The 26,222-nt window shown below is 44.6% G+C and overlaps 5 protein-coding genes across 5 annotated transcripts; 3 read left to right on the forward strand and 2 right to left on the reverse strand.

The window, feature by feature from the left end:
- Nucleotides 1–5,289: 5,289 nt before the first annotated feature.
- Nucleotides 5,290–5,962, reverse strand: MYCFIDRAFT_89253 (uncharacterized protein). The gene is made up of 2 exons (XM_007934013.1): nt 5,850–5,962; nt 5,290–5,787 (listed from the first exon to the last, which is right to left on the reverse strand). The coding sequence occupies exon 2, from the start codon at nt 5,704–5,706 to the stop codon at nt 5,371–5,373; it is 336 nt and encodes a 111-aa protein (XP_007932204.1). The 5' UTR covers nt 5,707–5,787; nt 5,850–5,962; the 3' UTR covers nt 5,290–5,370.
- Nucleotides 5,963–9,910: 3,948 nt separating this feature from the next.
- MYCFIDRAFT_85108 (uncharacterized protein) lies at nt 9,911–10,950 on the forward strand (the record flags this gene model as incomplete). Its single annotated transcript, XM_007934014.1, has 4 exons — nt 9,911–10,127; nt 10,190–10,479; nt 10,542–10,638; nt 10,688–10,950. 4 exons carry the CDS (start codon nt 9,911–9,913, stop codon nt 10,948–10,950), a joined length of 867 nt encoding a protein of 288 aa, XP_007932205.1.
- Nucleotides 10,951–11,205: 255 nt separating this feature from the next.
- Nucleotides 11,206–12,308, forward strand: MYCFIDRAFT_184222 (uncharacterized protein). Its single transcript, XM_007934015.1, has 4 exons — nt 11,206–11,471; nt 11,520–11,660; nt 11,721–11,857; nt 11,946–12,308. The coding sequence occupies exons 2-4, from the start codon at nt 11,528–11,530 to the stop codon at nt 12,273–12,275; spliced, it is 600 nt and encodes a 199-aa protein (XP_007932206.1). The 5' UTR covers nt 11,206–11,471; nt 11,520–11,527; the 3' UTR covers nt 12,276–12,308.
- Nucleotides 12,309–13,745: 1,437 nt separating this feature from the next.
- On the forward strand, nt 13,746–14,583 carry MYCFIDRAFT_85105 (uncharacterized protein; the record flags this gene model as incomplete). Its single annotated transcript, XM_007934016.1, has 4 exons — nt 13,746–13,869; nt 13,943–14,056; nt 14,114–14,238; nt 14,296–14,583. 4 exons carry the CDS (start codon nt 13,746–13,748, stop codon nt 14,581–14,583), a joined length of 651 nt encoding a protein of 216 aa, XP_007932207.1.
- Nucleotides 14,584–15,475: 892 nt separating this feature from the next.
- On the reverse strand, nt 15,476–25,837 carry MYCFIDRAFT_180022 (uncharacterized protein; the record flags this gene model as incomplete). The annotated part of the gene is made up of 12 exons (XM_007934017.1): nt 15,476–15,591; nt 15,629–15,659; nt 15,691–16,570; nt 16,597–16,670; nt 16,703–17,119; nt 17,148–17,171; nt 17,201–17,395; nt 17,428–17,471; nt 17,503–17,574; nt 17,605–17,613; nt 17,650–17,740; nt 25,829–25,837. 12 exons carry the CDS (start codon nt 25,835–25,837, stop codon nt 15,476–15,478), a joined length of 1,962 nt encoding a protein of 653 aa, XP_007932208.1.
- Nucleotides 25,838–26,222: the final 385 nt, after the last annotated feature.

Here is a 26,222-nt window from a genome sequence, read left to right on the forward strand (position 1 = left end):
TTCTATAAAGAGGCGAAATTATTAACCTCGTATAATATACTATTTCTATTATACTCTAATAGCGTCTCTATTATAGGGCTCTAATTACTATAGCCTAAACTATAAGTTTACTATCCTAATATACTAAGTATAGCTACCTATATTACGATAGGTTATACTACCCTTAGTAAATTATACTATTGCTACTACTACTAGTAGTAGTAGTAGTAGTAGTAGTAGTAGTAGTAGTAGTAGTAGTAGTAGTAGTAGTAGTAGTAGTAGTTTCCGCCCTTTATTAGAGTAGCCGAAGGTAGGCTATCTCTTCCTTTCTAATAGAATTAATAGATATAGGGAGGTTAAAGGTAGTCTTAGGGTACGAATAGCTATAACCGAAGGGAGAGTAGGAGAAGAGCTTATAATATAAACGATATAGAAGTATCTTAAGGGGCTATTATAATAAGTAGAGAAAACTCTTAACGAGGGCATCGCTTTAACTCTAAAAAGCTATAAACCCTTAGGACTATTATAGCTTAGGGCCTAGTTCTAGAACTATAGCTAGCTTCTAAGGACTCGGCTCTAGGTCGAAGGCCTATTAAGTACTACTTACTCGAGATAGGCTACTAGCCGACGATCCGGTTACCTAGTACTAGAAGGTCTAAGGAGACCTAAAAGGTTAGTAACGCGGATTGTTAGCCTAACGAGGGAATAGGTTAATTTACCCGTTGTCTTTATAGGCCCTACTAAGACTATTATTTAATAGTAATCTCTAGATAGTAGGTTAGATAACTAGATAGAATTCCTATTAAGTAGGTAGATTGCTCCCTAATTCGTACCCTCTTTTAGATAATAGTTACTTAGCCTTCTACTAGAAAAAGAAGGCCCCTAGCTAGCTAAAGGAGATAATAGTAGTTAGCGAGGGGGCTAGTCTCTAGGATCTAGGACTCTCTATAATATTAGTATAGAAGTTAGGGATATATAAGCACTCCCTTAGTTTAATCTATAGGGGGTTGCTACTAACCGATATAATAGTAAAGGATACTATTCCGATAGTAACGACCTTATTATAACTAACTAGTACCGGTTGCTACGATTAAAGATACTAGTAATAGAAGTAGTATAAAGTTAAAGCGGCCTAGGTAGCTAATAATATTGTAGTTTAATCCCCTATTATATATTAGGCTATTTAATAGGTTCTACTCTATTAAAGTAGCTATACTAAGGTAGGCAGTAGGTCCGACTACCCTAGTAAATAATAATAATAGTATATTAGAGTAGAAGAAGTAAGCAAAGGAGAGCTTGTCTAGTATAGAATCCTCGCTATTACTATTATTACAGGTTTTATTTATATTAGTTATAGTGCTATATAGATATACTACTATATTATTAAGCTCGGAGTATTAAATACGTCTTATAATTTTATAGAGATCTAGCTACTCCTTATACTATTACTTAGGGTCCTTAGCCTATTTAATACCTACTAGGGGAGCTAGTTTCTTACTAACTATAGTTCGTTACTATTAAGTACTTAGAGCGAGCTTATCCCTTAGGTATACGAGAACTATACGTAGTACTAGTACTACTATATTACTATCGTCTATAACCTCTAAATAATAGCGTACGTCTATAGTAGTAGCTAGGTATTCGATAGATTTATTATATAGTAGCCTAAATACGTTAAAGTCCGCTAGCTAGTAAAGGACGGAAACTAATACTACTACTACTACTACTACTACTACTACTACTACTACTACTACTACTACTACTACTACTACTACTACTACTACTACTACTACTACTACTACTACTAGTAATAGTATAAGTTACCGAGGGTAGTATAACCTATCGTAATATAGGTAGCTATACTTAGTATAATAGGATAGTAAACTTATAGTTTAGGCTAGTAATTAGAGCCCTATAATAGAGGCACTATTAGAGTATAATAGAAATAGTATATTATACGAGGTTAATAATCTATCTACTCTATAGAAGGAGGCCCCTTTTATAGGCTTAGTACCTAGCTACCCTATAAGGGTATAGGCCGGTTACTAGCTAATACTAGACCCCGTAGATATCTATAGCTATCTTAACCCCTTACTAGTAAACAGGGTTAACTAGTATATAAGCTATATCTAGTATAGGGCTTATAGGTTATACTAGTTCCTCCGGTTTAGTTAAAATAAGGGTCTATATATATCTAGGTCTTATACCTAGTTAGATAAGTCTTAGTTTTTTTAAGCTAGCAGTTCTAGTCGTTTGGCCCTTAAGGGGTAACACACCTAGTACCGCCGAGGCGACTAGCTAATAAGAGAGCTATTATTAAAAATATATTAATCTTTAAGCGATTATAGAAGCTTAATTAAAGCTTAATTAGTTGTTTTCTTAGTACTATTAAGACTATAAATTCGATTATTAAAGGTCTTGTAGAATAGAAAATTCTTTCCTGCTATAGAAGTCTCTAATACCGCGAATTAAATCCGGGCTTATAACTATTATATATAGTATAGTTAATTACTTATATAATACTATCTTATCGGCGGTTAAATTAGCTTTATTAATTGCCTATATTTGTGTCTATTCTATAGACTAAAATACAGTGTGAAAATTCTTCATATGCCAAGAAGTCATATAACAGTTACGTGACTGAGCTGATGCGTCATAGACTACAGTGCGTGAGTAGGGACCTGGATCACTACTTGCGCGTTAGCGAGCGCTAGTCCTGAGCTTGCATCCATTTGGCAAGCTGCAGCCAAGCTCGTAGAAACACACCGCTCCTATCAGTATATCTCCTGATGTTGGATCTGATCCAGGAAGACGTGGGAGAGATCTCATTGCATCCTTGCGGCGGCTTGGTCGGTATTGCGGCTGAATGAGTGGTTTGATGCTCGCGCAGAGAGTCATCTGTTATCGTGACGCTGTGTCTGAGATGAGCTTGTCTTTGACTTCTCTCCTGGGAACTACATGCGAGGCCTCACAAACATTTAGAACATTGTGGCTGTGCCGACTTGCCAACGTTGGGTTGTTGAGTGATTTTCCCGCTTGTAGGTGTGCGACGGAGGTATGGGGTTTGGGTGATGCATCGACATAGTGGCACCATAACCGCAAACGCAGAGTCGAGCTATCAAGCGTCAAGGATCTGGTTTTGCCGTTGCTCATGCAGCATGAGACATCCAAACTGTAGGTAGCGTGGGGAAGCTCGCCGAAGGAAGAGGGCAACGGACATGTTCAGCGTGGTTCACGCGCGATCTTTCCAGAATACGCGTCAACCACCTAAACTTCAAATGATGCGATGATGGCCAGAGGTGCTGCGCTTGATTATGCCAGCTCGCACCGAGCCCGTTGTAGTTTTAGCCTCCATTGACCTGAGGAACCGGCATTTGACAGTCGATAATGGAGCGCAGGAATATTCAGACGCACAATGTCCGTGGTCGTTGATCCCATGCCGATGAGCTTTGGCTATAGTGAAAATTTTGCAGCATTTTGGTGCATGTCTGTCCCAGCCTTGTTGGCCAGCATGAATCTGTGGCGGTGTAGCGACATCAACTGCAGGTTGACTGGAGCGACCACGTCCATCATAACTCGGCATTTTGGTTTCCTGATGCCGCAGTACTGTAAAATCAAAAGCGCGGGAGTGGCACAGCAGCTGCTCTTCTACCATGAGAACCCCTAGCTGCTTATATCCCTGCATGGACGGCAGGTGTCGCCAGCCTTCCCACGAAAAGACATCTTCGCCATCATGAGTTTGGTGAAAATCTTTCGAGCGCCAGATTGAGCATGTCTGTGCCATGCGGCGCATGCCGCGCCATCTCCAAATGCCATGTTTCACCTCTTCTTGACGATCCGCGACGTTCTGGTGGTTACACCGTAAAGGAAGCTCTGGTAGTGGACACCTTCTGGAGACTTGGAGCGTCTCATACGTGCGGACGAGCATGTGTATCGAGACGGGGTAGTGCGCGCAGAGCACAGGGAGTCATTGTCATTGGGGCTTTCTGAAGTCAATCATATTCCACGGAGCGCCATATCATCTTTCTGATGTACCATGCCAGACCCTGAGCCATAGAGTCCTAGGCGCTTCTGCAAGCAACTCACTATCCAGTTCTCTGCTGTTGACGGAGATTTTGCTACTGGACAGACCAGCATAGCGTCGACGGACTCGCTACATTCCCTCCGGCACACAACATGGCGAAGGTATCCTTGGGGCCCAGCGGGAGACTCCAGCGACGGCGTGGCTTCGCTTCGACAGTATCGAGGTTAGGCGTAATCGTACGTTCATGCGAGATGTGTACGTACTTGGCGCGGGCGGGCGGCGTTCTTGTGCATACAACTCAAGGTGAAACCTAGGCGGCTTTAGCAATTCCTGCAGTCAGCCAGCACTGGGCACACGGCAGTTAATGGAAATGCATACCATTGCAAAGAAATCACCTCAGTGTGTCCAGACCGATGGATGGTCTTCCAGAGTGAACTTGGAAGGAGTGATGTTGCTTCGATACGATACCAATGGGCCGGGCTGGGCCGGCGTGACCTGCTTTGTCCTCTCACGCTTTTCGACCATCCACCACCGACCATGCACCATCAACCAGCGACTATCGACCAGCGACCATCTACCATCTACCATGGACCATGCCACCAGGCGGATCTCACGTGCTGAATGGTGCTGCCGGCGTCAGCACCGGCACGATTTTCTGGCACCAATTTGAGCCCGGAGATCAACACAATGACAGCCGCAGACGCTCAAGATTGGACCGGGTGTGGACTGTGTGTGAGCTGTACAAGTAGAGTTGAAGTGGTCATCTCGATACCGGCAATCTGAAGAGCTAGGGCGTGAGACATGACTGTGTCGACTTGCCAGAACTCCCACCTTCAAGCCAGCAGGAAGCTCCGACATCTTAAAGTGGCCGATGCGAAAGTAATTCTAGAGCTGCCAACCTGGGCGACTCCCGCTCACACCCTAAGCGTGCATAACCAAAGGCTTGTTCCGACATCAGAACTATGCCACAACAAGAAATTGGAGAAGTTGCCCATGTGTGCGAGAGCACTTCGCCTAGCAAAAGATACATATCGGCACGTATGCCGTAGGCATAGCCGTGCCGCACTGCGTTTGTCGACCCTTCATGCATGCCGTGTACATCACTATGCATGTCACTCAAGCCATGTGGCCTTGGTCGGAGCTCCGCAGCAAGGCTGATTGTTCTGTGGTGCCTGAAATTTGGGACAGACATCTCGCCATTCAACCGCTCTCGCAGTTCTCATCCCTACTCCTCGCAAGTCATGTTCTAGGCAATGTATGCCACGCAAACGACTGGACGGCAAAGCCTCGGAGTAGAAAGTGAAATTTTCGCAATCGTTAGATACACACACGCGCTGCATCGAAACTCCGACTGACCATTCTTACATTCAATACTGCAAGGCCAAGGAATCGTTACGACATTGTACCACATGGTATACCTCGCCCGACGATGGCGTATCTGACCGCCGGACTGCATTGCCTCTCGTCCACCTGAATCTCCTCGACATCCTGTGGAATGTACTTGGAGAAGCCTGAACTTTGGTACTTCTATTCCTTCTCAACCCGTTCGTCATCGGCGACGCCTGGGTAATACCCGCCGTAGCCTCCAGTTCCGTACTGCCTCTTCTCCTTCTCAACCCGTTCGTCATCGGCGACGCCTGGGTAATACCCGCCGTAGCCTCCAGTTCCGTACTGCCTCTTCTCCTTCTCAACCCGTTCGTCATCGGCTACGCCTGGGTAATACCCGCCGTACCCTCCAGTTCCGTACTGCCTCTTCTCTACCTGCGCCTCGTCCTTATTCGCCACTGACGAGCGAGCGTCAGCCATAAGGTTATTGAAGAATGGTTTCCCGATGCTAACGTCTTACCTGGCACTATTGGGCTGCTTGTAGCAAGAGCCAAAAGGCTAGAGACGATGGACAGATAAGAGAGATGCATATTTACGAGGAAGTTCTTGGATCGTAAGGCGAATATCTGTGAGTACGGGAGGTTGTTGGATCAGTTCCTGTAGCAAGCTAGGGCTCTTATGTTGCTTCACCTACACACTACGACTGGTACATTGGACCGGCATGCCTTGAGCGCTTCTTCCATGCACAGTATGCACTGCGACTCTAAGTTTCTGCCCCCCTCGAAGAAAATGCTAACCGTGATATTACCGAACCATCGAGCTGCTGAGGAGTGACCAATCACTGTCTCCGATCTCAGCAGCAGTATACCCCTTTGTGGTTGTAAATTTCATGGGTAGTTCTTGACTTTTGTAGGGCCTAGGGTCTTTTGCTTCCAAAGGGCAAATGCTAATCGGCAAGTGCCTCGCGGCTATTTGGCAAGTGATCTATTATATACCAAGCCTGGAAAGGTTAAGCACCTGTTCCCTTCAGAATCCCTTGTTTTGTATGTAAATCGCGCTCTTCTTTAGGCATTAGTGCTTCGCGTCTGCCGGACGCGTACTTTAGAAAGCATGTTTATAAAAATTCAATAGTATAGCGATTTCGAGGTATTGTTCTTACTACTATAGCTATGTCTTCTTAAGTGCTATACGAGTCTTCTATTCTCGGCGATTTCTTCTAAGATATCGATAAACCTAACTCTCTAAGGGATAGTAGTATTAGTAAGGATAATAAGGAGGTAGATTTAGAGAGTTTAAACGACGAGGAACGCCGCGAATATAAGCTTAAGAGATAGGCGCGGAGGGAGGGTAGTAAGGATAGTCGTAAGGAGGGTCGTAAGAAGGGTAGTAAAGAGCTAAATCTCGAGGAATTAGCGACTTAGGTACTTAAGGAAGAAGAAGAAGGTAAAGCTAATAAGGATAATATTCCTATACTATTATTAGCTCCGCCGAAGGACACTTATCGCTCGCTAGATAGTACTATTTAAGCCGTTTAAGAACACGCCTTTAGCGCTAGATACTACTAGCGTATTAAGTCCGGAAACAAGTCGAAATCGGCTTAAAACTACGGTCTCTAGGTTTCTCGCTATCTTATATATACGTAAGGTAATAAGCCGCCGGATAGAGAGAATTTCGTACGTAAAGGAGCTAGCTCGGTACGAGGTAGTTGTCCGGTATCGCTATAGCTCCGTACCTACGACTCGAAGAATCTACTTAGTCGCTAGAAGGTCGAGAATGCTACTAGAGTCTATAACTATAAGGCTGTCTATAGCGCTTAATTCGCGCCGCATCGCCGCCGCTAGCGTAATAAGGTTATACGGAAGGCTATCGTCGATAACCTAAATACTAACGCTTCCGTTTATACTATACTTAGTCGATTAATAAACAAGACAGACTATAAGTGCGAGAAGCTATATTTGAAAGCTCTCGGCCGAGACTCGGCCGGAGCCAAATTCTACCTACTTTCGTACTTCTTCCTTCCTTTAACACTTTACTAATAATAATATAGGTATATAGGTTGTTAAGGACCTTCTAAACGTACGCTAGGCTACTCGGAAGGCTATATAAGGTAACTTAACTATATTAGAAGCCCTTTTCTAGCTACTAGACTAGCTAGGTTTCTACTAGAAGAAGGAGGTCGATTCGGAGGGCAAGTTAGACAAACTGCTCGTTCTTAACCTATAAATAGCCGAGTTATATAAGTAGTATCCGGACTATCTTATTATCGACAATACTTATAAGACAAATAAGTATAACCGTCTACTTTTGAATGTCGTATCTAGCACTAGAGCTAGCGATACAATACCTCTTAGATACTATATTATAGGCAACGAAGACGAAGCCGCGTTTACGTAGTTTAGTAAGGCCTTTAAAGAGCTATATTCCGACTATAATCTACCTCCGCTAGGCCTATAGGTTACTAATCGAGACCGTAGTTATATAAACGCACTTAACAAGGTTTATCTACGTATACCGGCTCTTATCTGCGCCTAGTATGTCTTTAAGAATGTCTAGGCTTAGGCACGGAAGTTAATGCTATAGAAGTAGGTTCTTAACGAAGAGACTAGCAAGAACGAGTAGTAAGACGACCCGGATTGTACTACGTTTGTTAATAACTTCCGTGCCTGTATCTACGCTAAGACTATTAAAGAATACAATACTAAGGACTAGTAGATAGCAAACTACGAGAACCCTTACTATATAGCCCTTCGAGAGTATATTTACCGTAAATACTAGGCTTATAAGGACAAGTTAGTATACTGTTTCTAGTAGAAGAAGTTCCCCTTCTACGGGTAATTAGTTACTTCGAGGGCAGAAGGCGCTTACTTAATAATAAAGAAGTAGCTTGCTAGTAGGCGCTATAATATCCTTACCCTCTTCCTTAAACTCCGCCCTTAGTAGGCTATTCGTTACTTAGAGATTATACGGCGGATAGGACAAGAACGTATAGTAGTACCTATTACACTCCGCCGACCTAAGTTTACTAAGGTAAATAAGAAGATCTACCGTAAGGCGTTATAGAAGGGCCTTAATTAGCTCAAATTAGCGTACGAAGAGATAACTAAGCTTGCTAAGGAGCCTAGCAAACAGCGGTTAACCTACTTAGGTTGCTTCCGTAAGGCATAGGGTATAGTCTATAAGTATACGATTATTAATACTATTAAGTCGGTTAGATCCTTCGAATTCGACCTATATACGCACTTCGATAGACACTAGCATATCGACAAAGCCGCGGCTCTAGTAAGGGCTATTATTAAGCTAGAACGGACGGTTTAAGAGCTATCTACGTTGCTTAATAATCGCCGTAGTAGAGGTAGAGGCAGAGCGGCACCTACGAGAAGGCACGTACGTACTAACTAGCGAGAGCCTTCTAGCTTCGAATACGTAGATTAGTTAAACTAGGCCTCTTAAAGAGGCCGTAGTAGGCGTACGAGGGCATTAACTTAACGTACGGCAATACAATAACTACGGCCTTTAGCACCGCTAGTTTATATACCTACTAAGCGCTATAGCTATATTAGCAACGATCTAGCTAGTATTTAAAGAGCCGCACTTAGTAGACACCGTCTAATAGCGCTAGTAGTGCCTTACTCTAAGTAATAGTTTGTCTAGTTCTATAGTAGTTAACCTATATAGCCGTAGGCTATAGGACTACTAGTAGCGACTTAACCGACGATATTTAGACACGCTCCGCCGCTATTAAATTAACAGGTATTTACTTAGTAATAGTATATACTAGGCTCTATAGCTCCGCTAGTACTAGGCTCTATAGCTCCGCTAGTATCTACCGCTCTATTACGTAGTTAGTAGCAAGGTTTATAGTAGTAAGAGCCGCGCCTTTATCCTCGTAGTTATTAGTATGCCGGCTATAGTAACTAGTTCTAGCAGTCTTATATATCTACGAAGCTAAGGGCCTTTAGAATTGCCTCCTTCTTAACCCTAATCGTTACTATATACGTATAGTTCCTACGAGGAGCGCTTTAGTCGATTTGTACGGCCAAATACGTCCGTGCGTGCTTATAACCCAAACCGGACGTATATAATGGATCACTTGCCAAATAGCCGCGAGGCACTTGCCGATTAGCATTTGCCCTTCCAAAGCAACACGTAACTTGGCCGATCCCGATGTTAGAGTTTCGAGCAGAACGTTTGCTAGGTTTTCACTTCTCGCCGATTTGAGCACTTCGTCGGGCATCTTCAAACTTTCCTGGCATTATCTATAGGCGGGTAGCGGGCTCTTGACTCTCCGAAGATCCATGCGCCGTTCAAGGTTGAGCTGATCGAAGGCTGCCGGCAACTGCCCTCGAAAGTGCAACCTGGACATGGCTCGCCTTTTCGGGGTAACATCCCCCATTGAGAAGAAACATCCCCTATTCTATTGGATCTGCCAGGGCGGAAGGCCAGCTCGATACGACAGGCACTGCAGCGTTCACACGATATTTGGCTGCTCGGTGTAGTGTAGACGCCGCTGTCACCTTGGCGGTTGTTTCGACCACTTCTTCGTTCGCACTTGGAGCATTGCTGATGGCCCCAAAGTTGACAATGCCATCTCGTGCTGCATTCTCAGGACGACAACGAAGAGGGGCGTACACGTTACTTGCGAACGATGAAGACGTGGCCAGCTACAAATCATCGACACGGCACTGGTGCATCTACACCATCGTCGTTGTCCTTATTACGCATGCCGTGTCCGCTCCTTTGCTGTACTTCTACGCCAGGCGTATGACCTTGCAACAAAACTCATTGGACTTTCCAGGCAGTGAGTTCCGCTTCATACGTCTTCGCACTTTCCGTCCAGCTAACACAATCCTCTCGATATAGTTGATCGAGCATACCCCGGGCTTGATCGTTCACTTTCAATAATCCGTTTTAGCGATTTTCGAGGCCCGTGGAGAAGTCGATGGTCTGCCCCACCAAGCAAAAAAGTGGATGGGGCTTGGGACGAGCTTGGAGTCAACGACCATGGTTTCATTATCCCGGAGGCCACTGGTCGCGAAGTATTCAATCTTGATCGCAGACAACACCTATACCTTCCAAAGGGCTACTTTGTGGACAAAAATCAAGAAGGGTTTCCCGTTATATTGCAGGCTACGCACGATTTGCACTGTTTGGTAGGTCGACATTCACTGATTCAGTGCTGAAACATTTCTATATTTACTGACCCGAGATATAGAACGAGTTGCGAAAATCCTTATATTTCAATTACGACTACTATCGCCAATTTCATAACGACACTCTTGTATCACCTTCATTCCGGATTGATCACACTAGTAAGTAATTCTCAGGTGCGGTCGCGTGACAGCTTGATGATTGTAATAGATCACTGTCTTGACAATCTACGTGAGCGTCTTATGTGTACGGCGGACGTTGGCGTCAATCCTAGCGTCTGGATTCGCAAAGACGACAATGCCTTACAATTTGGGCGAGAGCATAAGTGTCATAATTATGAGTCTGTCATGCAATGGCTCGATTCTTTTGGCATTGGCCCAGGTCGAACGCTGTACCAAGTAGGTGGGGAAGAGCACATTGACGCTCCGCCGGACGCTATCTTGCACGACCCGAAATACTTCGGACAGGAATGATAGGCTGGGAAACACTGCACAGATAACTTTGCAAGCATTGGATCAACCCTCAAGGTCGTCAAGAACCAGGTGGCACCATGGCTGCGGGTGACAGGGGAAGCAGCACATGGATTACAATGGCATGCATGTCACTCCTGCTACTAGAAGAGGTAATGTTCGAACTAGACAACCCCACCTGGCATTCTGCTGACTGCGGTACAATTGTTGAAGCTTAGGGTCACAGTCAGAACAATCATCCACAACTTCCTGCCTTACCGTCACCTCCAATATGTGGAAGCTGGAAATACATCGCGGCTCTGACTACCAACCTGTAGGGAAGGAATCCACGGCCGACTCGAGCAGCGACCAGGATCCTGAGGGTCCTTGGGAGTCTAGCGAGAGACGCTGGTACTCACGTAGAAGTGTTGTACTCTGCATCATACTGCTGACAAACGCTTTCACTGCATCCGTGTTCTTTCTTCTGTTAAGGCATGGGGGACAGTCGGCAACTCTTGGATGTGCTGGCTTCACGGAACCTGAAAGTAAGCGTCATAAGCATATAGACGGTCTGAGGTCTGACGGATTGCAAGCACCTTGGATGTCTGGGGTTGACCGCAGTCTTCACGACTACACGTTCTTGCCCTACGCAGCATCGCCGACGCGATACTCAGCGGACACTGCAGACTTTGGCGACGCAGTCGACGATGCCTGGAAAGAATTGGGAATCTATTGTAAGCTGCTGACTCCCGACCAGTTCGAGGGTGAACCGCATTCTTATAAAGTCTCTGCAGATAGGCTCATGCTCCTCCCTGCGCAATATGCAGATGCGTACAACGTTTCAGCTGAGAAACACTGGCTCGTCACTCCAGAGAACAATAGAAAGGCTCCATATCCAGCGTTTCCTGTCCAAATGGAAGCTTTTCACTATGTCGGTCTCTCCAGATCAAGTCGAAATCCGCCCCTAGTCACTTATTCACCAAGACTCTTTCACATTGGCTGACTTACATGAATTGTAGCTTCACTGCGTCAACTTTCTTCGCCAAGGTCTCTACTATAATTACGACTTCTATCGATCCAACCCAACTTACTTCTTTACGAAGGGAACTGAAAAGGAAATTCGGGATCACCTAGGTCATTGCGTTGATGCGTTACGCCAGTTGATTATGTGTTGGTCAGATACGGACGTGTTGCCTATACTGCTGCCCGACGATCCTACAGGCCACCCACTCTTCAACGATTTCGCCCGAGTCAAACAATGTAGGAACTTTGAGAGCTTGAGGATATGGGCAGAAAAGTCGCAGTGGAAGGGCAGTCCCAGTATAGCACCCCACCACCCTGGTAGCTAAATCTCCCGTCAAACAGAAAGCTTTTCATTGCTGCTCGTATACTCAACCTCGGTCGCTCGGTATAGTCTTTGAGATGTTGCCATACCGAATGTTGTCCGAGGCCTGGTGGACTGTTGGGGCTGTAGCATGCTTGGATGTGAAGGCATGTCCTGGCTGTCCTCGCAGGGTTGGGAACAAGACCGTGTAGCACACAGGGCCAGTATTTCCTTGACCTATACTGCTCACAGGCATCGCCAAAGAACGACTTAAGACAGTCGAAATTAAAGAGGGCTTGTAAGACCCCCGTAGGATCTAGGAGTAGTCCTTGCTATCGCTTCTCGATTAGGAAGCTAGTAACTGAGGTTGCTAGTTTTGAATCCTCGTATACTATCTAGCCTTAGGAAATAGCTATACTAGCTAACTATAACTAGGACGATTTTTTATCTATTAAAGTCGTTATAGCTAGAATAAGCGCTCCTTCCGTAAAGTAGTAAGTTAGTAACTTTCTTTTAATATACTCGCTACTACTATAGCCTACTACTACTACCTATAGACTAGAAGGCTATAGTCCTATCTACTAGCGATTTAGCTAAGTAGTAAGTATATAGAAATTCTATCGCTCTAAACGCCTCTATAGTAAAGTCTAATTAACTAAAGTCGAGTTATAGTTACTACTAGACGCTACGTACGGCTTTAGAGTATATCTGTCCGTACGATTAGAATACTAAGTATACTAGTTAATATCCTAGTTTTTACGATAGATGCCGATAGACGGCGGGTAATAGACTATAGTAAGGAGGGAAGTACGGCCCGAAGTGCTAGCGTTCCGATAGCAAGCACATCATTGCTACCCTGCCGTGCTTCTCGAATGAAAGTCTATTTTCAATCTCTGCTGTCGGATTCTGTAGAGTTCTTATCGCCCAATCATACCCTCAAAAAGGCCTTTCTAGCACACATCTAAGCTCTATAGAGAAGCGAGCTCCGTAGTTACGCCTAAGACTCGGTGGCGTGGTTTTTTGCAGATCAAAGGGTGATAGCTCTATCGGCAGTTGTCTACGTTGTGTATTGGATTCCATCGAGACGATTCAATGCTGGACGTTACACATCGTGGAAAGACATGTTACAAGGCTCTAGATGTCTGAATGTCTTATCCTGGAAGTTCACAGTTCTATCCACTGAGCCACTCTGAAGGAAGCTTGGGACATTCTTTCGCTTGGCGTCTTGTGACATTGACTGCAGCTTTTCAGGCCCGGGACTGTCGAACAAACAATGGGCTCTGATCTTCTTTCGTTCCGGGCAATCAAGCCAGATATGCTGTCTACAGAGGAGGAGAGAGCATCATTAACATCGTCCGACAAGATATTTGACGGCGACGACAGCTCTGAAGAGATCTCAGAGTGGAAGAGGCATGGCAGTCAAAGACAAATGCGGCCCCAAAGGACTTGTGGTTGCATCACGGCGCGAAATGTGATCTGTTCTCTCTTTTTCTCGATGTGGATCCTTGGGATGCTGTATCTTGTACGGTACTTCTTACGAAGGGAGCACATTTTGTCTTCGTCAGCGTATAGACCGCACTTGTCTCTTGGTGAAGAGATCAACGGATTAATACCAGAATGTAAGTCGGGGTGTCGTTGCCAGCAACCGGTGAAATGAAGTATCTCTGACTCTCTCTCTCGCCTGACGTCTAGTCCCTCGGAAAGCAGTGCAGTTTTGGAGTGACCAGAGCCTGGCAATCGATGCAGAGATTCCTACATCAGACAGGATTAAGGAGCTTGGCCGAAACTGGGCCTCGCTAATACCAGGTATGTTTGCCTTCTGTTTCTCGAGTGCATCAGGGCTAATGCTTCGCCCCTCCGCAGCTGGTGGAGGTTTGATTCACGTTGCAAACAATGAAGAATGCATTCTACCACCTGGCCAGCCCCTCGAAAACAGCAACGCATCGCTCTTCTGGAGCATGTCCGTCTATCATCAACTGCACTGCCTGGTAAGTAACCCAAACCTGTCCTCAAATTTGGACGATGGAAGCTCATTCCGCCTCCAGAACGGGATTCGAAAGGCGCTCAACCAGTTCTATTTCGGCGAAATGTCATCTACGGAACATCACCAGCATATCGAGCATCATGAGCATGTATACCACTGTGTGGAGTACCTTCGGCAGATCATTTTGTGCCATGGCGACACAGCGCTCGAAGGATCCCTCGATGGTCTTCCTGGCACGACTGGTTGGGGAACGACTCATATTTGTAAAGATCAGGAAGCGGTTCGAAGTTTCGCCGAGGAGAAGTGGAGATGGGCTCAAGCAAATGTGGTACGGCCAGGTAGCAGATGACTGGATTCTTGACTCTTAGCGAAAGAGTAGGTAGCCTCGTTGACTATCACTGCCAGCGATTTCAGACCAAGCAGGTTTGCTAGACTGATACTGATACTTTGCCCTCCTTGTTGAACGCCTTCGTTATCAAATTATTGGCGAACTGACCATGATTGAAGATAGACGAGCATATTTGTTTTCGGTTCCGGCTCCCGCTCCGAATCCTGGCAAAGGCCCGACTGTCAAGCTTTCTGACTGCGAAGACAAGGCGTGTCTGAGGAAAATGCCAAACGCTGTCTTCTTGGCAAAGGCAACACGCAGCCAGACCATGAATTCTAGTGCTTACAATGCCAAGGAAAGTCAAGTCTTGCGGACTCAGGACCTTGACACAACTTCATTCATTGATCGTCAAACGCCAAGGATCTCGAAAGGTGGCGAGCGGCAGGACAGGTATGGGATCGAGTGACTTGACTCTTTCTCGCATCACTCCTAAGCACTTCATCCCACTCGACATACATCGAAGGTCCGCTCGAGAAGATTTGCAATCATCGATCGATACCTGCATCCCACCTCTTGCAGTGTCCAAGTCCGTGTCATCTCTTCTCCTATCTAGCTTCCCACAGAGCGATTCGAGTCAGGTCGACTAGCCAGCAGCAACGAGACCCATGACCTCCACGGCATAGTCTTATCATCCTATGTAGTCCTCGCAGGGATTTACCACTCGCGTTGTCTGAGAGTTCCTAGACGAGAATTCTGGTCACTGGGACGCTCATGATAAGCCCATCCCATCCCATTCTCTCATCGTCCAGCCCCATGTTCTTATTCGTCGGCGAGATGGATTGCGGCGGTTGCGATACGAAAGAGATGCCACGCTAAGCATATGGATGAGTGTTCACGAGAAGGGTTCTGACTTCTATGACGATGACTTTACCAAGCCACGCCAAGAAATGCCCATGACCAGGACAGCGAGAAGGTGATCAAGAGAGAATATGCCAATCAATAATGAATACGCGTATTGGGTATCTCCACCTATGCATCGGCTGACACCAAGAGAACAATAACACACCGTCACGCTCGAAATTATCATACCAGCTCATCTCTTCGCCATGCAGCGATTCAGTCGATGACCAAATCGAAAGTAGGCGTAGGATTCATGTTCGTGAGAGGCGTCATTCCCACATGAGCGAGCTCATTGCGATTCCCAGAAGACGAGGTCAAGCCAGGAATGTCCATGAGGTCGTCAGCAGCCGATGCAAATGCGTGTCGAGATGGTCCCATTGCAGTCCCATTGGTCGGGGAGACAACAGGGAGATTCAACGCCGTCCTGACCACGTACAAATCCCGAGATGAGAGGCCTGCGAGCGCTCCATCAAAGACGTTCTGGCCTCCCAGGTCGTGGAACAGCTCATGACATGCCTGTAAAGTTGCCCATGACTGCGTGTGAATCACTTCAGCCGCTCCTGGCGTGATGGAGTTGGCGGCATGAGGTGGGTTGAGCAGTGTGTCAACAAGGGCAGAGGTGGCGCGGCACATGGAGGATACATTGCTGAGAAGGACTTCGGTCTCCGAGACTGGCTGCGACGAATCCGAGCCGGAGACGGAGGCAGCATCCTCAGGCACGGAGAGCCGAGGATTGGGCGCAGTAGTGAATAGCGATAGCGTAAGAGGCTCAGAAGAGCCTGCGATTGCAAGGGTTGTACGCGATGTCTGTAAGCACGCGTTACCACTTCTCCGTCTGCGTGCGCGAGCGCCATCTCTGCTGTTATGAGGCCTGAGCGTTGCTTGCCGGAAGCGTTGGTGGTACAGACGTGACAGTGCCATCCATTTGGCTTGTGGAGTGTTGTCGCGATGGCCACACGCGCTGAGCTGGGCTCCAGAGTTTAGGCATGTTGGATTCACGCAGACGTGCGAACACCCATCCAAAATGTGAACGTCCCTCTCGTGGGCGGAGGGGAAGGAATTGAAGCATTTCAGGCAGTAGAAGAATTCGTGAGACTCATGATGTACCCTACGGCAAAGTCAGCAATGGTGTACATGCTACAAGCCGACATCACCCACTTCAACTGCGACACGTGCTTTACGGCCTTGTTCGCTGTGCAGTCATCGCGCTCTTCCGGATGAGCAGTGCCGGCGAGAACACAGCGAAAGCCCTCTGCCTCATGTTGTTGTGGGGCAGCCGAGGAAGGCAAAGCGTTTGGTTGCTGAGGTGCACCACATCCGCCCCGGCCAGAAAATCTTCCGCTGCCTTCGATGACAAAGGAGGAGTTCGAGCTTCCTGAAGAACTCTGATGACCATGAATTTGGCGAAAGCTTCCGGCATTGTAGGTACGGCCAGCCTTCCAATAGTCCATCTCTTCCTCGTCAAAGCCTGAGAAGTCGGCAGAGATTCTGGGGTATTGAGGGCAAATGAGATCCAGAAATGGTTATGGCAGTCTCGATGTGACCGCGGCATTCGATGATCTGGCCCAGTACGGAAAGACGCATGACGAGGCGTTGTCTGCATGTGAACCACGAGGTCGTTGGTGATCATGATGATGGAGACGTTTGCCCACTCATCCTGCAGGTCGCTGTGGCCCTTCTCCTACTCCAAGTCCGACGCGCAGCCGCGCCTTCATGAACCCCTGGGCACACGTTGCACATACCCGAGACTGCTGATATGCGACGACCTCTTGAACCTCTCGCGACCAGCGGCGATATTGGCGAGCGTGGCCGCTACGATGCTCCTGCTTTGTTTCGACCGCAAATCTGCTCCCATATCTGCGTTCCCAGTCGCGGCATGGCGCAAGACGATATTGACGGGTGATGTTATGTGGTTAGAGAACGGAGGCGGCGTCTTTGTGGCAGATGTCGTTCTTATGCGTGGACCTCGAAGCGTGGCCAGGGGGGCTCAGTCATTCCTACAGTCAGCGCTGGCGATACGACGTCAACGAGCATATTCACAAGTTGCCGAAGGTGCCATTGCAGTCATCAAGTCCAGCGAGCTTCCTTCGTACAGAAGAGGTGATGTTGTTGCTGATTACAGGACACACTGCAGTAGAATACCGATGCCGCCTCATCCACGCACAATGTCCATAACCTTACAACCACGGTGATTACCGTGGAGGCAATCCGAGGCTGTTACGTCCACGGTATATCGTAAGTTAATGTTGCTGGTATTCGTAGCAGATCTGGTCCAACCCTACGGCTATCCCTTGCGGCTAGCAGGATATCGTAGTATTCTTAGCGGCTATACCTAATCTAATAAGACCCTCCGTATATCTACTCGTACGTACGTAGCGGGTTTATCGGTAGACACTGCCTCTATTTTATAACTATAGTAGAAGCATAATACTAACCTATACTAAAGCGAGGCACTAAGCGACTAATACTAGAAGTAAGAAGGCAAGACGTCTAGGCTATATATATACTAAACGATATACAAGATTATTAGCTGCTATACGGCCTCTTAATTACTATAAACATAGATATTAAATTGTAAATATTTAGTTTAAATATATATTTATATTTATTTAAATATAATCTTAAATATAGGTAGACTAAATAGTAGGTATATTTATATTTAGGTAGGCTATACGTCGGCGTATACAGATCCTATATAGATTTTTAATTTTATAGTATTTTAGGCTCTTTCTTTATATAATAATAGGTATAGAGCGCGTAGAAGTAATCGAGACAGATAGGTAATAATACTAGTTATTCTAGTAGTAGTACTAACTTGTAATTAGCTATTAGACTCGGAGTCTAAACCTAAGCTAATATCGTCGCTACTAATATTACTACCGCTAATATTGCCGCCGCTTATAACTAAGCCTATTATTAAGACCGAGCCTACTATCGAGCGTAAACCGTTACTAATTAAAGAGCCTATTATAAAGAGGCTTCGTAAGAATCCGAGAAAGACGTCGAAAGCGATAGAGTAGCTTAAGAAATAGCGAGCCGAGATAGATACTTAGTATAAGGTAATAGAGCGGCTACTAGAACAACGCTAGGAGATTAGGAAGGGATATAAGGCTATAGAATATAGGATAATAGCGAAGAATGCTAAGCTCGATATTTATCTAAAGAAGGTAGAGGCTTTCGATAAGTATATTTAGAAGAGTAGTAACTATATACTAGTATATCCGAGGGACTATCGTTGCGTAGTATATCTCGACTGTATTCGTAGGGTAGAAGAGAAGGCGAGGTACTTTAGATTCGCGGACCCGTATAGTTATAACCTATATATACTATATAGCGGTAAGGAATATAAGCTAAAGGAAGAGCTCGCTACGTAGCGCGCTCCTAACGCTTTAGCGGCAATAGCGATAGTAAAGGAGTATATTAGTAGTAGTATTATAAATAAAGAAGATAGAATATAGAAGATATTAGTTACTTTATATACTATTGCTACTTATCTAGGGTCCTATAGCGTTATATAAGGCTTAAGGAGCCTAATAATCGTATCCGGATAGTATAACCGAGAGTAGTCCGCGATCGGGCCTTTCCGGCCGTATATTTCTAGTAAACTTAAATTTCTTAAATCTATACTAATAATTATACCTCGACTACTAACACCGCTATAGTTAACCTCCGTACTATATATAAATTAATATACAAAGTATAAGAAAATTTGCTAAATAGCTAGGCTTCGTAACGGGAAAACGACCTATATCGAAAACGTAAGCGTAGCTATAGCGCTAGCTATAAAAGCGATAGCGACCTCGGAGTAGTCCTAAATCCGATACTAGTCGAGATAACTTCTATTAATACGTAGTCGACTAAATCTATATAATAATCGATACCTTCTTTACTACGAGTACTAAAGCTATTATCGGTACCTAGAAGTAAGAAGACAAGACAGAAAGCGGCAGATCCTAAAATACTAGTATATATAAGAGAGCCTTATCCGTAGGAGGCAGAGTATATAGATAACTATAGACACAAGTTATAGTACTATATATTCGAGGATTGCTATAAAACAGCCTTTAAGCTAGACTTAGGTCTATAGTATAGTACAACAAGCAATACCGACTATTATTTAATAAGAAGGTATAGCTTATATACTAGCAAATACAAAGGCAACGAGCCGAGCTAGAAGCAAGCCGATATTCGCGATAGTATAGCTATTTAAGCACTTACTAAGGCATCTTCTCGAGAGGAATAGGTACTATTAATCCTACGTAACGTAGCTAAAACACAGTAATATCGTAACGCTCTCGCTGCCTTCGCCTCCGAGTAGAGTATAGCCTTTAATAAGCTAGTTTTACCTAGTTTCTATAACATTATATTAGCCGTTAATCTATAGGCTTCCCGAGTCCTCCTATAGTTATATACTTCGCTCCGCTTACGAGTCTTCCGCCTCTTCTATTATATACGCTATTAAGTAGTAAAATACCTCTCTATAGCTATTAGCTATATTTACCTCTATATAGATACCTAGAAGTCGCAGCATAGCTATAAGTACTATTAAGCTATTAACTACTAATTCGTCGATAAAGATAGTAAGCTATAATAAGTACTTCTTAACCTTCCTATCGTTATTATACGCTATACTAGAGCCGAGCTTGCATAGCTTCTTATTAAAGCCTTTAAGCAGTAAAGGACGGAAACTAATACTACTACTACTAGCAGTAATAGTATAGGCTACCGAGGGTAACATAACCTATAGCAATACGGGCAGCTATGTTTAGTAAGATAGGATAACGAGACTGTCGCTTAGGCTAATAACTAGAGCCCTGCAATATAGGCATTATAGAAGTATAATATAAACAATGTACTATACGAGGTTGATAATCTATCTACTCTATAGAAGGAGGCCTCTTATATAGGCTTAAAACTAGCCTATAGGTATAGGGCCGGTTACTAGCTAATATCCCTCCCTTTCTTCGTGTCTAACTAGATACGTTTTATAATGCGCGCTTAAAACAAACAGTTATGCAGTAACCTTAGACATCTTAGCTAAGGCTATTTTCAGAACTCCGCAATAATACCCCCGGGGTAGTATTGTTCCTAGATTCTATTAATATATAAAAACAACTTCCTAAGCAATACTATATAGATCTACTATTGCTTTAACGCGCCGTAATCCTTACTAGCAATAACCTTATCTACTAGTCGGTTCTCGAAATCTCCTCCGTATACGTTAAAGCTATTAGCACCGAAGTACTATCTCTCGTAGAAAGCTTAATTAACGAGGAGGTTAGTAGCCTTTTCTGTTGTAGCATTCTCCTAATTGTATAGATATTCCTTAAGTCCCTCGTTACTAAGCTAGAGGATCTGTTTAACTTCATTCTAAATAACGTAACTTAACTAAGGAATCCTACTAACTAGGGCGTCGGAGATATAGCCGAGGCCTTCGACTAAGATCGCCGTAGAGAAAGCAAATAGTACAAAGGAGTTAGAGGCCGGGAGGGCGGTTAGATTGCAGTGCGCTTTAGCAATCTAGGAGACTATTAAGTTCTCGTAACCCTTAACCTTAGTACCGTTAATAACGCGTAAGTAGCCTAGGTTAATTAATATACGGTTGCTCTTAGTCTTTAGATTACTATATAGCAGGTATAGCATCTAAATAGAGACCTCGTACTCCTTTAGAGGGTTAAGGATCTACTCCGCCTTACGCCCCTTACTATTAGGCTAACTATCGAATATATAGTCGAGGTCGTCGTCGGTAAGGTGCCTATTAGTAAGCTTGCCGATCTTGCTTAGTAGAACTAGGCTACGAGCCTTAAGCTTCTTAACCTAGTTCGTAAAGACCTCGGGCTAATATATACCTTCGACAATAGTAGAGCAGCTAGTCTTATCCTTAGATATAAGGCAGACCTTAATGCGTAGGTAACTAGCACCCTCGCCCGCTACGAGCTTAACTATATCTTATCCGAGACGAGCAGACTCCTTAGAAGGACAGTTTTTACAAGTACCGCTAACCTTAAAGAACTTAGTAGGCTTAGGAATAGAGATAAGCTCGTATACGTAATTAGGTCGAAGGGCGATAGCTAAGAGCTATAGGGTAGGGTACTAGCGGACGATTTAGTTACTTATACTATAAGTTTAAAAGGCATTGCGGCCTTCTTACTTAGACTTAGGCATCGCACGTATATACTAAAGGTACATTTCAAACTCCTCCTATATTAGGTCGATAAGGAAAGGAAGATATACTCTACGAGGCTCTTATAACTAACTAAAGACTTAAGGGAAGATAGCATTGCTAGTCTAGCGAAAGCGGTCGAAGGAGGTGCCTTAGCTAAGGATGCTAGTAACGAACTTGCTCTAGCGATCTATCGGCGTAAGGGCGCGAGTAATAGTACTAGTAGGGTTGAACGCGTAGAGTCCTAGAGATATCGGGGCGGTAATAGGGCGTCTAGGAAACTAGTTAGTATAGGCCTAATTAGCCTTAAGGGCAGCGAAGGCATCTTAATTAGCGATATTACGTCTAATCTTTAATAGGCGGCTAATAAGGACACTCGTCTTAGTACTAGCATAGAGACTACAGACCTTAGCAGCCTTCTTAATATAGTTAGTATATATAGTAAACCGCTCTTTACCTAGCTTACTAAGGTCGTCGAGCTATTAATAGATAGATAGGGCGGTAGGAGCTTTGCCTATATCGGCTTTAGGAACTATATCGATGTTAGTAATAAGGTACGTAATAGAGTCGCCCTTGCAAGAACTATAGATATTCTTAGTTAATAGGATCGGCGAGAGGCCTCTATCTCTACGCTCGCTAAAGGAGCCTTCGGAGGAGACATCTTCTAGTAGTATATCTAGTATATTAATATCCGAATTACTATAGTTAGTACTATAGTTAGTACTATAGTCGGTACTAGAAGGAGTGCTATACTTCTTACTAGCCTTGCGGAGGGCCTAGCGAGCATACAATACCTTCTTACGCGCTACTTCGGCCTTAGCGCGCTCGTCTTAAACTTCTTAAGGGACCTTACGGTTATAGGTCGAGCGACGATCTTTAGCCTATATTTCTATAGCAAGCGCAAGACTAGTAGCCGTATCGGCCTTAGTTTCTAGGCGAAGAGCCTTACGTTTAAGGATATTAACGATAGGAGCCTCTTAACCTTTAACAATAAAGCCTACACTATTAATGCGATAGCCCTTCTCTTTTAGTAGATCCTTAGTTATCTATATACTAAGATCTACCTAGACGATTGCATTATAGTACTTCTTCTAGTAGGCTATTATAAAGTCGTTAAGTGCAAAGGATAAGTTAAGTAACTGCTTGCCTACCTTCTTACTAGCAGTAGATACGCGATAGATTATAGTACGGGAAAGATGCTCGGCGCCTTAATAACGGACCTTATACTTGTTAACGAACGAAGAGACCTGCTTAGCACGCTCTTGTCTACCGTAGGCGAAGTTAATAAGGCTCTTAGGAAGACTGCTTAGTCCTCCCTAATATTCGAAGGCCTAGTCGAGGGTCTTAAAGCGTAAGCGAATCTAGGTACCGGCCGTCTCGAGGCTATAGACGATAGGAAAGGCTTATTCGATATCTATATCGTTAAGGACCTCGCGCTTAAAGATACGCTTACCGATAGACTAACGTAAGTTATTTATACCGTACGTAACTAAGATAGTAGCCTTCTTAATATTCCTATTAATAACGCGTAGTAGGATGCGAGCGTTCTAGATCTTCTCTTAAGGGTCTTTAAGGGCGGTAACGATCTAGAAGCAGTACTCGAGGCTAGTTATAGTAGCTAAGGCGCTATCGGAGGGGGCTTCGATCGGGACTAGTACGCCTAGGTTTAGAGCTCGTAGGTTGCTACTGCTACTAGTACCTAGCGGATTTAGAGCGCCGGAAGATATCTTAGTCGACCGGAGTAGAAAGGAGTTAGTAACGAGTTTGCAAAAACGTTCGTAGCTTGTTAATAATAATTAAAGGGTTTAGATAGAAGGAGGGGGAGGGGGTAGGTTAGTTAGCGTTTAAGTAGAAGAAAGAGCTTAGAAAGCTCGCCTTAAATAGGGTATAAAGGTAGCGTAGTCCGTGTGTTCCGGTAAAGCAAACGGATAACGACTATATATAGACCCTAAAAAGTAAAGCTATATACGAGACTCCTTTATTAGTAGGGTAGGCTAAAGTTTAACAATCGATCTAGCTAATTGCTAGTAGCGACTACGCGCCTTTATTAACCTCTAGCTTTCGTAGATTCCCGCGCACTCGAAATGTAACTAGTTAGTTCGAGTGCCTAGTAGTAATCTATAGTAGTAAGGCTAGCGGGACTAATAATACCCCCGGGGTAGTATTAGCTTTTCTCTAGAGATGCTCGGCAACTAGGAGCAAATCGCCTAGGCCTAGCGTAGCTTATATTAGCCTATAGTACTATCGTTGTAGATGCAGTATTACCTTTTATAGCAGTAGGTATATAAACGTAGCCTATATGTTCTTCTTTCTTCTAGATACTAAGCTTAGCGGCCTAAGGTCCCTATTCTTAGAGGCTATAGGCCTAGGTTACTACGTCTATCTAAGAGCTAGGAAGGGAGAGGGATCCTCCCTTTCTTAGTATCCTACGTAGCTAATACTAACTAGGGCCGGAACAATCTTCTCTAGCGGAGTATCTTATTATCGTTATTACCTAAGGGCGGTTGCTAGAGACTAGGAAACTAGAGGGAAGTAGTCCTAGAAGGGCGGGAGGTTAGGTTCGGCTAGCTTCCGAATACTACCCCCGAGGTATTATTCGGAAGTCATTCCTCGTATAGTTCTTTCTAAGGAAAAAAACAAAAAGAGTAAAGCTATAGCAATATCTATCGAAGGCAAAAGAGTAAAACAACCGATAAAGTAAAAGTAAAAGAGGGTAACAACCGAGAGTATTAATATTAGTAGGAATAGGTAGTAAGGACTAAAGCTATAGGGCGGCACTGCATTAATAGCGCGGAGAATAGTTAATAGAGGCAAGGAAAGCAACGTAGTAGAGACAGGAAAGGATATACGATTATTTAGTCTCGGGGTCGTCTAGCTATAATTCTAGGCGGTCTTTATCGCTAGACTAGTTAGGTTCCTCGGAGTTAGAGTTAGATAGCTAGAAGTCTAGTTTACTATTAGAATCGGAATCAATATCGGAAACGCTCTATATATAGTTAATCCGTATATAACCCTCCCTTTGTTCTTAAGTTATTCCTAATAGCTTACTAAGACGAATCTAGGGATAGGCATAGTTCTTAGGTAGGACAGGATCTATAATAGCGGCAGGATCCTCCTCCCGATAGGCATCTAAGGACAGTAGAGGGTCTATAGAGGCACTAACTTCCTCCTCGGTCGGCGGAGGGCGGGCAGGTTCGCGTAACTTAATAATCTTCTTTAGATTAGCCCGAGGGTAAGAGTGCTTTAAGGTAGCACTATCTAGCTCCTAAAGAAGGTATACGGAACCCGAGTAAAGGACCTCCTTTACTCTATAAGGACCCTTCTACTTAAAGGCTAGCTTATAGGAGTAACTATACTCTAGTTTAGACCGGTATAGAAGGACTATATCGCTAACCTTTAGAGGTTCCTAATTAACAGCATTATAGTTATTAAAATACTGCTTAGCTTCCTCCCGAAGGCGACGTTATCGAGCAAGACCCTCCTAAGAAGTCGTAGTTATATCCTTAAGAGCCTTAGCCCGTAGGGTAAGAAGATCTACCCTAGTACGAACAGACCCCTAATCGTAAACGCCGTACGTACGATAGGACAATTTAATAGGAAGAACGGCGTCCCTCCTAATTATAAGTTCCGCTAGTGTAAGTCTAGTCGTGTCGATAATAGTAGTTCGGTCCGCCTAGAGAAGGGCTAGGACGCGGGTAGAAATAGGAACTAATCTATCGCTACTATTAGTTATCTTAGATAGGGCATCAATTAACGACCGATAGCCGCGCTTAATAATAGCATTCGACTAGGGATAGTATAGGGAGATGCGAACGTTCTTTGCCCTATACGAAACAAGTAGCGCTTAAACCTCCTTAGCTATATTGTTCGTAGCGTTATCTAAGATAACCTCGTAAGGTGTTCCCTATCGGCAAAACAGATCCTTAAACAGGAAGGTAGCTATATTACGGGCATTAATAGCACCGCAACCCTTATAGAAATAATAGGCCTCCGGCTATCGAGAAAGACCCTCTCGAATAATATATAGGCTATTATTACGGCTAAGATAGACCCTATCGCTATACTACCGCTCCCTAACTAACTAGGTAGTAGGGATACGCAGCTCCCCTAGACGTCGGTAGCTGTTCCTAAAGTTGCACTTAGGATAGCTCTTATAGTAGCGGGAGACGTTAGCCTATACGCCGTCCTACTAGTAGCGTCGACGAAGGACATCGAAGGTACCCTCCGCCGCCCGGTAGCCGAGCTTATCGTAAACGGAACGAAGGATTTCTTATCAAACTACTAGATCGTTAATAATACGCTAGAGCGGTATATTAACTATAGCCTATCGCTAAAGGATACGATCCTTAATAAGGAACCTCCGAGAATAGCGAATAATACGACGGTATTAACTCTTTAATAGACTAGGAGCTCTCTTCGTATAGGTAAGGAAGTAGGCGATATTATAGGAGTCGTCGGAGTAGACTCTATTAAGGATATTATCCCTACCCGGTTCGCCTGCCTTAGTATCGTCCTAGTCCTCGCCGTTAGTAGTAGGGTCTTCGTTAGGCTAGTTACTAGGTTAGTCGTCGGTAGTAGGCCTAGCGATTACCGGTAT

This window comes from Pseudocercospora fijiensis (assembly GCF_000340215.1).
Source record: "Pseudocercospora fijiensis CIRAD86 unplaced genomic scaffold MYCFIscaffold_12, whole genome shotgun sequence".
NCBI classification, from domain to species: Eukaryota; Fungi; Ascomycota; class Dothideomycetes; order Mycosphaerellales; family Mycosphaerellaceae; genus Pseudocercospora; species Pseudocercospora fijiensis.